The 13,136-nt window shown below is 42.9% G+C and overlaps 2 protein-coding genes across 3 annotated transcripts; both read right to left on the bottom strand.

The window, feature by feature from the left end:
• Positions 1 to 526: 526 nt before the first annotated feature.
• On the bottom strand, positions 527 to 4,776 carry mylpfa (myosin light chain, phosphorylatable, fast skeletal muscle a). Its single transcript, XM_069717514.1, has 7 exons — positions 4,669 to 4,776; positions 3,898 to 3,996; positions 3,028 to 3,103; positions 2,834 to 2,938; positions 2,279 to 2,357; positions 2,120 to 2,168; positions 527 to 1,350 (listed from the first exon to the last, which is right to left on the bottom strand). Exons 1-7 carry the CDS (start codon positions 4,669 to 4,671, stop codon positions 1,249 to 1,251), a joined length of 513 nt encoding a protein of 170 aa, XP_069573615.1. The 5' UTR covers positions 4,672 to 4,776; the 3' UTR covers positions 527 to 1,248.
• Positions 4,777 to 8,636: 3,860 nt separating this feature from the next.
• Positions 8,637 to 12,358, bottom strand: pheta2 (PH domain containing endocytic trafficking adaptor 2). Of its 2 annotated transcripts, none has more exons than XM_069717534.1 (4): positions 11,847 to 12,358; positions 10,365 to 10,487; positions 9,987 to 10,287; positions 8,637 to 9,793 (listed from the first exon to the last, which is right to left on the bottom strand). In XM_069717534.1, exons 1-4 carry the CDS (start codon positions 11,856 to 11,858, stop codon positions 9,363 to 9,365), a joined length of 867 nt encoding a protein of 288 aa, XP_069573635.1. In that variant the 5' UTR covers positions 11,859 to 12,358; the 3' UTR covers positions 8,637 to 9,362. The 2 variants fall into 2 exon arrangements, with proteins under 2 accessions (XP_069573635.1, XP_069573636.1); XM_069717535.1 differs by having other exon boundaries at positions 10,365 to 10,453; positions 11,847 to 12,355.
• Positions 12,359 to 13,136: the final 778 nt, after the last annotated feature.

Here is a 13,136-nt window from a genome sequence, read left to right as displayed (position 1 = left end):
TCTCTCTCTCTCCTCTCTCTCTCCCTCTCTCTCTCTCTCTCTCTCTCTCTCTCTCCCCTCTCTCCCCTCTCTCTCTCTCTCTCTCTCTCTCTCCCTCTCCCTCCCTCCCTCTCCCCTCTCTCCCCCCTCTCCCTCTCCCTCCCTCCCTCCCTCCCTCTCTCTCTTTCCCTCTCTGGTAGAAGTGAAGTAAAATCATAGCTAATTGAATTCATTCCTTCAGATCTACAACTGATGTATTTATAATTAATGATGATAAATGACATTTGTGATGAGTAATAAACCGTAATATATTAAGTCGTCATGGTGTTTTTTGTTTTGAGGATGTAAAGATGATTCAGTCTCATTATTTGACTCGTATATTATGAATTTGGACGATTTTGTATCTTTTAAATCTTTAAACGTATTTCTTTTTTGTGCAGGCTCGTTTTATCAAGAAGCTCCACTAGATGTCGCTAGAGGGCTTTTTGCCGCCTCAAACGCTGCCCCCCCCCCCCCCACTCCACCAGAGCACTGAACAGACACACTATTTGTACAAAACAAGGTTTTTTTATTCACATTTTTGTCCCTTTTATTCGTCACAGAGGAAAGACGAGGAGGAGTCCAGTCACTGGACAGCTGATGGAAAAAGAGGTGATTTCATGTTTGTGCTTTTACTCGCTGCAGGAAGGAGAGGAGGGAAGAGATGAAGACCTGAATGTTTTCTTTCGGCCCTTTCTCTCCTCTCCTTCACATCTTTTTGTTTGTTTTCACGTTTCAAAAGGGAAAAAAAGTTGTCGGCACTTTTTAAGGAGGCAACTTTTTTCTCTCTCCAACCTGCAGACGCCTCCTCCCTCCCTCATCCCTTCTTTCCTCCCTCACTCCCTCCCTCCCTCACTCGCACCTCTTCTAACCCGAGAGGACGTCTTCAAAATTGGGAATGAGGTCCTCGTGTTTGGGGAGACGACGAGAGGCGAGAAAGAAGACAGAAAGAAGAAAAGTGAGAAAAGGCTTCGTGGTTGGACGTGATGTTACAGGAGCATTTTGGTTTTTATTGGAAATCATCCCTCTTCCCCCAAAAGCAAACAGACATCCCATCGGACATCAGCGGCTCACGTGTCAGCGGGAGTCTTTGGTTTGAACGTGAGTTGGCTGAGCTGGTGGGGGAGTGGGGGAGGGGGGAGCAGGGGGAGGAAGAGGAGGAAAGAAAAAGGGGGGAGGCAGAACAAGCAAAAGGGATTTCGGTCTTTTCTTGTCTTCTTGTCTTTCTCTTTACTCCTCCTTCTCCTCTCCGTGTGTGATGACGTAGCAGATGTTCTTGTAGTCTACGTTGCCTGCAACATCTGGGGGGAAGGCGGCCCACATGTTCTTGATCTAAAGGGGGGGGGGGTACATGTTCAGCATTTCAGATTTGAAGAAAGAAGAAATGCAGCATGTTTTTGACATATTTAGTCCAAATGAACCCTTAAAACAAAAGTTGACGAAGCAACTTACTGAACAAAAAACATCTATGATTTGACTTCAGACTAAACTTTAAAACACTTTATTTGTAGATAAAACTATAAATTGCTTTGAATAGTCTTCTGAAAACAAAAAAAGGAACCTTCTACTCTTCAACAATTTATAGACGTACAGTATTTAGATTTAGATTTGACATGTTGGTGTAAATATCCCAATGATTTAAAAAAAAAAAAATTTAAAAAGCTGATGAGGCTCAAAAGTTTAAAACAACTTAACAGAATATCCAAGATTTGACTTCAGACTAAACTTTTGTGGTCACAACTAAAAGTCCTTTGAATAATCTCCTCAAACAATTTAGAGACACGACGTATTTATAAATAGTTGAAAACTATCTATTGGATGGAAAAACTGGCATTTATTTCTTAAGTTTCCAAAATAGGGATAAATGAGTTCTTTTCTCTGCCAACAATGATTAAAATGTTGATCTGAATAAATCTGATTTCAGTGTGTGAGTTTGGATCCCACGCTTTTATCGGTGCTGCTGTTTTTCTCTCTTTCTTTGGTTAAATTTATTTGATTTCTAACAAACTGAAAACAGACTAAAAGACTTCCATATTTCTATATTTATAAGAAGATGAAGACTGATGGAGCAGTTTGCACAACAACACCGGAGATGTTTTACCTCCTCCGGGGTGAACCTGTCACACTGAGTGGTCAGGAGCTCCTCGAGGCTGCAGAGGGCGAAGCAGAAGAATCGGACAGTTAAAAAACCTTCATCCATCTTTGCTCATGCACGGAGGGGCGATTCAAATCATGAGAAAAGAAACAAAAAGGATCTCACAATTCCCTCTTGATGGACCCGGTGGCCTCGGGGTCCAGGACCTTGAAGGCGCTCACGATGACGTCCTCGGGGTCGGCACCTGGCGAGGACACGGACTTAAACAACGTGGACTTAAAGTACCGAGCTGAGATGGAGCCGTTGTTTTCAGGGTGGAGCTGTAGTTTCGTTTTACGACTGGTAATACATCCGTCAGTGGACTCCAGGACGCCGTGTCGGTGTCACGCTCCGACTCGCTGAGGCGTGAAAAGCTTGACACGGACACGCTGTCCTGTCGTGGACCAACGAGGGTATTCACACACTTTGACCTTGGAAAGTAAAAACTATGCACCAAAAGGTCATCTGAGAAGCAAGTGAGGTTGTTGAATAAATGTAGTAGAAAGTATTTGTAGTGGAGTCCGAGGCTGAAGAACCGAACCACGGAAATGTTCCAGAGTCGGAGAAGTACCTGAATGTCTGTAATGAAGCGTGATGCTATTCACGACGTACGAAGAGACCGTCGCCTTTTACTCGGCTCCAGTATAAAAGTAAACCGTGTGGTGGAAGTGCTGCGCTCACCCTTCAGCTTCTCGCCGAACATGGTGAGGAAGACGGTGAAGTTGATGGGGCCGCTGGCCTCCTTCACCATCGCCTCCAGCTCCTCATTCTTCACGTTCAACTGGCCTGAACGACAAAAGAAGAAATGTCAAGAGTCGGGACGAGAAGACAGACTGAGACGTTGCTCTTCCTGGATTGGTTGCGTGAGGACTCACCCATGGAGGCCAGCACGTCCCTCAGGTCGTCTTTGCTGATGATACCATCTCTGTTCTGGTCGATGATTGTGAAAGCCTGGAGAGCAGAAGTTGGGTTTATTTACGGGACAGGAAAGGATGGGGCGTCGCGTGAGACCTCTTCTACGCCTTTCCACCGACCCGCCCGTCGACAGTTTGTCCTTCTGTCCATCTGTCGGGTATCTTTGACGCAGAGCTGTCAGAGGATATCGTGCAAGACTTGCGCCCTGAAGACGTCTGACCTGGCTGAAGGTGGTGCTGAATGTCCCTACAAGTCTTCTCTTACATGTTAATTTGGGAACGTATCATCAGGGAACAGCTGATCGCCTCTGAAACCTAAGAGAAGCTCTTGGACTCGAACTCCACCGCTGACCTGTTCTCATCTCCGTCTCTCCTCACCGTCCTGCTCTGACTCCCCCTCTGATTCGCTCGTAATCTTCCCGCGAGCCGACGGACACAAATACGCCCGACCGCCGGGTTTCCATCTCTCCGTCCTGAGACGTGTTAAGATCGTCCTAATCACCGTGTCCTACATTCCCTCCGAAGCCGGTGTCACTTATCGCGGGAGGAATGTTTCTCCTCGTACATCCCTCGACGACACGCTGAAACAGCATCATTATCCCGCCTCCCCCTTATAAACCCCGCCTCCCCCTTATAAACCCTGCCTTCCCCTTATAAACCCCGCCTCCCCCTTATAAACCCCGCCTCCCTAACCTTACTGAAGTCCCTTCGAGCTTCCCTTTTATCTCTTTTCTTTCTTCAGTGTTTTTTTAAAGTGCTTCCCGGGTTTCCCCCCCGACTCCACATGCCCACAGAGGAAGCCTCCTGCCGGGGCGGCCTGACCGACCTCACCTCTTTGTACTCCTGAATCTGGCTCTGCTCAAACATGGAGAACACGTTGGAGGAGCCGCCCTCTCCGGCTGCCTGCCTCCTCTTGGCCTTCTTTGGTGCCTGGAGGAGAAGCACAAGAGGGAAATCTTTACATGAGTCCGGGATGCTTAAAGAACTGTACGAGAAGTGGTTCCCTATATCGTGTCAGGCAGTTTGTACCTGCATATATCAACCAAAACAAAAAGGGGATTTTCCTCGAAAAACTGATTTCAATTTCACTGTTTTATATGAATCACTTCTAAAACTTTGAACCGGCAAAACTAAGACAAGAATTAGTTGAAAGTTTGGGATGAAAATCATGAATTTTGCACAGCGTAACATTTTTCTTTTAAATTTTAGACCCCTTGCAGATTTGCCGTGTGTCCCCTCGGAGGGGTCCTGACCCACAGGTTGGCAACCGCTGCCATCAATTCAAGTACAATCCTCAGGTTAGCAAAGGAATTCAGGAACCTGTGTCCTTTGTGTGCAAACTTTTAAATCTGGAATGCATTAATTAAAAACCAGATGTTACCACTAATAACAACAACACATTATTACCCCGGCATCCTTATAACAGCATCACCAAGAGCTGCAGTTTATCCCAATAACATCCATCAAAAAACAAGGAAAAAAAACAAACAATGTCCTGATTGATTTACTGGAATTTCTATTTCTATTTTGATAGTTAATCCGTGAGGTTTGTAGATATTTCCACCAGCAGAGGTGCGGAGATGCAGGAACCATCGTACTCACCATCTTTAGACGGTGTGAGTGGAGGTTTGGATGATCAAGAAAGAGAAGACCGCTGTGAAGCCGCGTTATACGTTTATTCCCGGGGGTTTATATACCCCGCCGCAGGCCAGTCTAACTTTAGCCGCAGCCTCAAGTTTGGATGGGGAATAAAAAAGAGAGAGAGGCAGAAGGGGAGGGAGGGGGAGGGTGGAGTGAAAGGGGGTGGGGTTGGTCAAGGATGAACTGATGGCAAAAGGGAAGGAGACAGAATGGCTGTACGGCGTATCACCTTACAGGAGATCAAAAATAGACCCAGGAGTCTTGGAATTAAGTAAACCTGATATCTGAGGGACCACGCAGCAGCCTCGCTGTCCCACGTGGACTAATAAGGACATTCGGGACGCGGGATGCTCGTTGGACCGCCGGACGCTCGTCTCTCCACCCTTCCTCTCCGTCCACTCTCCGTCTGCCTGAGAGGCAGCGGCGGCCACTCGCTCCACTTTATTTTTGGTTTGTGATGTCCATTGCGATATTACAGCCCTGAAATACAAGCATTCAGTGCTCAGCAGCTCTCGCCGTGTATGTGCACGGCACCGCCGGGCCTTTTTATAAAAGTCCTGATTAAAAGTGATGATGAGGACATATCTTTGGACATGCAGCCTCAGACTTGGACACAGTTTGCATAATCACAAATAGACATTTCCTGATGCAGTGACTGTAGATCTCCTCCTTCTGCAGGGAGGTTTTCTTCCACTTCCTGGTAGATGAGATGACATGTGGTTTTCTTTTATTATGATATTTGATCACTGATGTTGTAAAATAGATTGTTTTATAGATCGCCTTATCTCCTATGTATTCATTGATCGTCTGCCAACACAGACGGCCTCTTTCCTTTGTGCTGCTTTTTTTTTATGGTATGGTCAACATGATAGTTGATAAAACTAATTCTGAAAATATATTTGTATTCAGTGTGAAAAAATACATTAAAAAAAACATTTTAATTTTTTAATTATTTTTTTTCATGGAACTAAATCTAATTAAATGAAAAATTCTCCTACAGATAAATAACCTGTGTCAGATATTACAAAACATTATTTCATAAAAAAACAAAACTGATGCCTTTTTTTCTTTACCACTTTCCATGAGTTTGATCTTTAACCATATAGTCTTTAATGTTTGTTATTTAAATAAGAACTTAATCACTAAACCGACTCGTCACTGAAATAGCTTAAATATTTGAAAAGTGTACAGCACGTGAGGAAATGAACTTCCTGTTCACCTCTGTGTATAAATCAACCATGAAACGTGTTCTTTTCCAAGTTAAATGTATTAATAGAAGAAGTTGCTCAGATGTCGAAGCCTCTCCGTTCCATCGACGGATGTTTTTTTATATCTTTCTAGTTTTTTTCCTCCTGATTTCGGGATGTCGGTCCGAAACGCTCCTAAACGGCCGACAACATGCCGGACGAGTGAAAGCACCGTTAACCTTTGGCTGCTTTCTCATCACGACACAAAGGTGTGTGTTTGGTGATGGGGGGCCTTGTCGTGGGGCCTTCCCCACCTGTTTCAACCCTCCCGCCCCTTTAAATACGAGGGGATTACTTGGCAGGGTGATGGCAGCAGAACATAAAGGGAACAGCTGAGCACGACTGAAATAGCTAAATAAACTTGACAGTCTGCCAATGTGCCGACCCCCCCCCCCCCCCCCCCGAGAGCAAAATGCTTTCCTTCATTGGGATTTTTTTTCTTGGGTTTTTATAATCCAAATTTACCTCGGAGATAATCTGTTTTCATTTCATTAGCAATTTAGATAATCTGGTCTATTGGATATGAATTTATTTTGGTTCTGTTTGTGTTTCCACTGATCTCCTCGGGGATCTTCTCCGGTAACTTGGATCAGACGAGTCCTTTTGTTCATCCGGAGCTCCGACGCTGTCCTCCTCTTTTGTTCCCGCTGACCTTTGACCCCTGGTTTATTCGATTTACCACCACCATCTTGGAGGAAATGCGGCGCGTCACACCAGGTGTTCGTTTTCACACCGAAGGTGAAGTTTGATGCTTTTAAAACATCAATGAAGGATTTTGATATGACCATTTAAGGAATTAAAAAAAAAATCGTTATAATAGGCAACCAAAACAAGTATGAAGTGACAACTATCAGTGAGACAGTAAAAGAACGATGTGAACAGAACAGGACAAAACAAAATAAGTAAAATATTAAGATATTTTTCATTCAAAGATTAAAAGTCTTAACAGCCTTTTTATTTTGGGAGGAGAGAATAGTTTTAATTAATTGCTCTGTTTCATTCTCGAATATAGAGAATAGAGACTTGGAGTTATTGAATCTGGCTTTGTGGAGATGAAATTTGGCTAAAATAATGATTATATTGATGATATAATGTTCTTTTGTTTTTATTGTCATTACATGTACTGAAACCAAACAAAACATGTTTCACATTAAAGGAGTAAAACAACCAAATCTGACCTCGAACGCATCGTATTCAGGCCCTAAATGTGGCTTCTGCTCCTCAGTCTGCTGATTTAGTGCTTTAGGTTCTTAATTTAAAGTTAATTTAGTCTCTTAATCCTTCAAATCAAAGACAATATTAAATAAATATACTCAGAAAACATCAAATCAGAGATACTGACATGTTAGATATTTTGTGACATTTGAACGCATCCTTACATGTTTGTTTGCAAGCAAATAGTTTTCTTTGTTCATAATAAAAATATGATTTATATAATTTATGTCCACCTTCATGCAACAATTCAGCTGTCTTTAAAAATCTGTCTTAAATAAGAAAAAAAAACAGTTCAAGTTTTTTTTTGTGGTGAACCTGCGCACTTTGTCCTCTTTCTCCTCGTTATGGGCGACAATAACAGCGAACTCGGTGCTCGGGCTGCAGGTGAGGGGGCGCTAGCGAGCCATTTGGCCACGCCCACTCACGACACCACCTCATTTTTCGCCAGGAGAGACGCGGGTGCCAACTTTCATGAATTTTAAATGTTTAAATGTTAAAGCCTCCAAAAAAGGCAATTCATTCGTAAGAAGATTAAGAAAAAGAAGAAGAATTCCCTGAATAACAAAAGAGCTTCTGCACCATTCGGTGCTCGGGCACTAACAAGCTGCGACATCTCACACTCTTCACAGGTGCGTCAGCTGCTGCCGCTTAGCGACACTCTGCACAATGTGTTGTCACGCTGCCATCCGAGGAAGTCTTTGCATACAGATGTGTGTGTGTGTGTGTGTGTGTGTGTGTGTGTGTGTGTGTGTGTGTGTGTGTGTGTGTGTGTGTGTGTGTGTGTGTGTGTGTGTGTGTGTGTGTGTGTGTGTGTGTGTGTGTGTGTGTGTGTGTGTGTGTGTGTGTATACATACGTACATTCATTGCTTTTTGTAACGTGACACGTCACCACGCTCCCGTGAAGCCATCTATCACTGTTTAGATGGTTGGTATGTGTCTGTAGGGTCAGGAATGCGGAGAAGCTCCCGGCTTGACCTATTGGGGGGGGGGGGGGGGTTGCTGCGTCACGGGAGACGTCAGTGTGTCTGATCACTGTTTTGTCACGTGATTCCACGCGGGGGGGGGGGGGGGTGATGCACCGGTTGTCATTCGGTATGGATGTGAAGGTGGAGGTCGGGTCACGTGTCTGCTCTTCTATTGTGTCTCAAGTCTTTGAACGTCGCTGCTGATTTTTTTTTGCATCAATAGAAATTAGAAGTCAGACGTGACGTAATGACGCACGCGACAACTCAATTAAAGGTGCCTAAATATTCAACCCGTCACTTTGAACACCGGCTGCACTCTTTGTCTCTTTGCACGCTTCCATAAATCACTGAGCTATTTCTAACTTCGATCACATGAACAGCTTTCAGACAGCGCCTGCAGCGCCACCTGCTGCTCACCATCCTCCACTGACTCTCTGGCCAGTAAAAGACCAACATTTGGGCCCCAAAAAGCTCCATTTACTTCACATTATCAGGATCTATGTCGTTTTATTTATTACAAATTTGACAGAAGTTTCCACAACTGTAGTTTGTTCTTTATATCTTTTAAATCTTTTTAAATTAAAATTGTAACGTCTAGTTTTCAGATCTAAACGTTTTAACTGATGAACTGATTATGACACATTTAGAATCAACTGATCAATTTTATTTTATTCCCAAAATAAAAATATATATTGTTTTCTTAATACTGCATTATAAAGCTTTTTTTTTTTTTTTTTTTTTAATGGTGTGGATGAAATTGTTAATCGTACCACTTGTGAATACTAAGCAGCAAGCAGGAAGTGCAAGAACAGACCTTTTTTTTTTTACATGTCACAGCTGGAAAAGCAGCAGCATACATTATTTTATTTATTTCACAGTTGTATGAACCTGTGCTTTTACTACGACGAGTCAAAAAGCAGTAAAAAATACTTGTCTGTTCACTTCTTATAACCTAACAAGTGCAGCTGTGCAGACACCAGCAGCGTCTGTCCTTCCTCAGGTACGTTGGTCCTTTCATGTTTCCCAAAGAAAGCGTTAAGGCCAAAAAAGGAGAAAAATCACATCTTTCTGTGAAATAAATCGAGAACGGAAAAGATCGAAGCGGAAACAGATGAACTTTTTTGCACATAAACAGGTGTCCAGACCTCGAACTCAAAACACTTCGGTTGACTTCCTGTTTGAGTCTCAGTTCCTCTTAAAGAGTCTAAACTGTTTTTTGTTGTTATTTTCAGCCCAGGTTGATGAGATCTCCGTTACCACGGCGATCTTCCGTCTGTCGACTCCTCATCCACTCCTCTCTCGCTTTCTTCACCTCCTGGCCGTAATAATCGTGAAGTTTGCTGAACTCCTCGAGCGGGTCGAAGCCCACCAGAGGCCACTCGCCGTAGGGAGGCGCCGGCCCGTTGATGGGTGTGACGTAGGCGTTTCTTCTGGGCCACAGTTTGGGAGACTTCTTGGACACCACTTTGGCCGGTATGGAAGGTGCTTGTAAAACGGTGCTGGCACTGAAGCTCCTCCCCTCCCTGACCGCCGCCGCCGACCCCTGAGCGGCGAACAGGAAGCTGTGTGTGGACTGTCTGAGGGCCCCGACGGAGGAGGAGGAGGAGGAGGAGGAGGAGGAGCGGCATTCACCAGAGGGGCCCTGCTGCTGTTTCGCTTCTGCAGACAGAACACCAAGAAATGAACAAAGTAAAAGACAACTCGTGACAATAAATAGTATTTACATGGCAACTTTTTTGCAGGAGTAGTTCAACATTTTGTGAAACACTAGAATTGGAGGAGAATATCCGTCCTGAACGTTAATCTATAGAAATGAGCACCAGATAAAAAGTCCAGCGCCCTCCTCACACACCTTCGTACTGCCTCCCCAGATCCCTCACCAGCAGGGAGAGGTAACAGTGGCTGGCCGACAGCAGAGCCTTCACCCAGCTCTCCTGACTCCGACGGTCCCCGGCTGCAAATCTGTAGGTTTTGAGTCCGGGCCCGAACGCCAGGGAGAAGGCGAACTGTCCGTCGGGCTCGGTGTCCCGCACGGCGCACCCCTCCAGCACGATGACGCCCAGCAGGTGTCGGTCCGCCGGGCGCTCCTGGTAGAAGAGCAGGTTGGCCTTGAGGACGAACCACCGCCGCTGGTAGGAGGCATTTCTCTCTTTCTGCACAAAGAAATCAGAAGTACCGCAGTCAGAAAAGTGGCTTCATGGTGTTTGCGTTTTTTGAAGTTCTCTCCAACCTTTTTGTAGAGATATCCCTCTTTGTCTACTGGAGATGTGCAGGACAGGTAATGAGTCATAATCTTCTCATGGAGCTTCATCACAGCACCTACAGAGGAGAGATCGCTGCTGTGATCAGGAAGCTGTTGATACAGGAAAACTGCCTGAGAGGTGGATCGTGTTGAAATGTCAAGTTTTCACCCAAACAGTGATTTCCCCTTTAAATTATTGCTTTTAATTACAGTTCAAGGCTCAAAGAGGTAAAAACATACTGATACTTTACAAGCAACACTTTGTTTTTCCTTCGTTTCCAACTCTTATCACCTCACGACCCCTCAGATTAAAACTGTCGCCCTTTGAGGGGCTCGTCCCTTAGGTTGGGAACCAATGACTCAAACAACCAACAATAAATAGATGTAGAAAAGTTAAAGCTAGATCAAACTCGGCCAGCTGCAACAGTAGATATATAATGGATAGATAGATAGATAGATAGATAGATAGATAGATAGATAGATAGATAGATAGATAGATAGATAGATAGATAGATAGATAGATAGATAGATAGATAGATAGATAGATAGATAGATAGATAGATAGATAGATAGATAGATAGATAGATAGATAGATAGATAGATAGATAGATAGATAGATAGATAGATAGATAGATAGATAGATAGATAGATAGATAGATAGATAGATAGATAGATAGATAGATAGATAGATAGATAGATAGATAGATAGATAGATAGATAGATAGATAGATAGATAGATAGATCTAGATAGATAGATAGATAGATAGATAGATAGATAGATAGATAGATAATAGATAGATAGATAGATAGATAGATAGATAGACAGATAGATATCTAGATATCTAGATAGATAGATAGATAGATAGATAGATAGATAGATAGATAGATAGATAGATAGATAGATAGATAGATAGATAGACAGACAGACAGATAGATATCTAGATATCTAGATAGATAGATAGATAGATAGATAGATAGATAGATAGATAGATAGATAGATAGATAGATAGATAGATAGATAGATAGATAGATAGATAGATAGATAGATAGATAGATAGATAGATAGATAGATAGATAGATAGATAGATAGATAGATAGATAGATAGATAGATAGATAGATAGATAGATAGATAGACAGACAGATAGATATCTAGATATCTAGATAGATAGATAGATAGATAGATAGATAGATAGATAGATAGATAGATAGATAGATAGATAGATAGATAGATAGATAGATAGATAGATAGATAGATAGATAGATAGATAGATAGATAGATAGATAGATAGATAGGCTACATTAATAGCATAATAGCATATTATATAAAATATAATGAAATAATAACCACAGTTATATTACATATATTGAATTAATATAAGTACAGTAAAGCTATTTAACTGTGTCTATAAGTTATACAACGCATGACTCAGACTCCAGTGACAGAATATAAAACAGTGACTCAGACTTACCTCTGCCAGCATTGAATCCCTCTCAGGATCACTGAACGCTTCCTTCCACACACTTATTTACATTTACAGATATTTGTTTTTCCCTCCTGATCCTCGTGCGTCCGCTGAAACGTGCAGCCGATCGTCCTCCAAACCAGCTGGATTCATCCAGAACCAGACAATGTTTGAATATGTCTAGTTTCAGGTTACTAGCACCGGTTCTCCCCTCGGGTACGAGAGGGACGAGTGTTGAAATATAAATAACTCGACCCACTTCCTGGTAACAAAATCCTGACACATTATATTCTCTCTCCTCTACGCTCGACTCCACCTTGAGCTGATGGGTCGCACACGCAGCTTCAGCCGAAGCAGCCTGAAGCTGCGTGAAGCTGCCTGAAGCTGCCTGCGCTGACAGAGAAGTGCTACCTGGAAGTGAGATGCTCGGTGATGAAGTGGCTCTCTCACTTCTGCATTTCCTTTTCCTTGATATCAGAGGAGTTTTATTTTTAATCTCCGACGGTGTGTGTGTGTGTGTGTGTGTGTGTGTGTGTGTGTGTGTGTGTGTGTGTGTGTGTGTGTGTGTGTGTGTGTGTGTGTGTGTGTGTGTGTGTGTGTGGTGCAAATGTCCCTCTGGTTGTTCGGCTGATTCTCCAGGGAGCCTCACTGAACATTTATTTATGCAAGTAAAAGCACAGACATCCACGGTGACCTCTTGAAAATGCGGCTCTGCATTTCTCTTCGCTTGTTGTATCTATTTTTGTGCCGGCAACTTATCCTTTTTATCCTAAAGGACTTTGAGGAATTCACAATCTAAAATAGTCCGAAGTGTTAAGACATCCATGGGATTGATGTACTGCTGAGCTGCTGCCCACACAGCACATCAGCGTCAACTCAAGACCATCAGCAAAAAAAAACAAGGCAAAAAAAAAGGTGTTGAAATCCTGCACATTATCCTTAAGTTGATTAAAAATACAACATTTCATAATCATAAACTTATCAAAGTTTCAATAAACAACATCTCTAGGCAGCAGGCAAATCCCTCGAGACAACACTGAGTTTAATGCATAAATTCATGTAAAATAATCTGAACAAAGCTACAACGCTGCTGCATATGAGGTGTTTTTATGTTTGTTCTTTAGCTTGTTAATTATTTTACTCCTAAAAAAATAAAACATGTAGGATCAGATGCTCCTGATTTTTATGCAAATGCTCCACACTTGGAAATGGCTCGCTCAGAATTGCTGAGACAGTTGTGGTAATTTTAGGACCGCCGTGGGTGGAAGAAATCTGAAACTATAAAAAAATAAAAGA

The sequence above is a fragment of the Brachyistius frenatus genome, unplaced genomic scaffold, assembly GCF_029030835.1.
Source record: "Brachyistius frenatus isolate BFR_SWC_R1_liver_20210118 unplaced genomic scaffold, ASM2903083v1 Contig_176, whole genome shotgun sequence".
Lineage (NCBI taxonomy): Eukaryota > Metazoa > Chordata > Actinopteri > Embiotocidae > Brachyistius > Brachyistius frenatus.
Note: the sequence above shows the minus strand (reverse complement) of the source record. Positions and strands in the feature narration are given on the sequence as shown.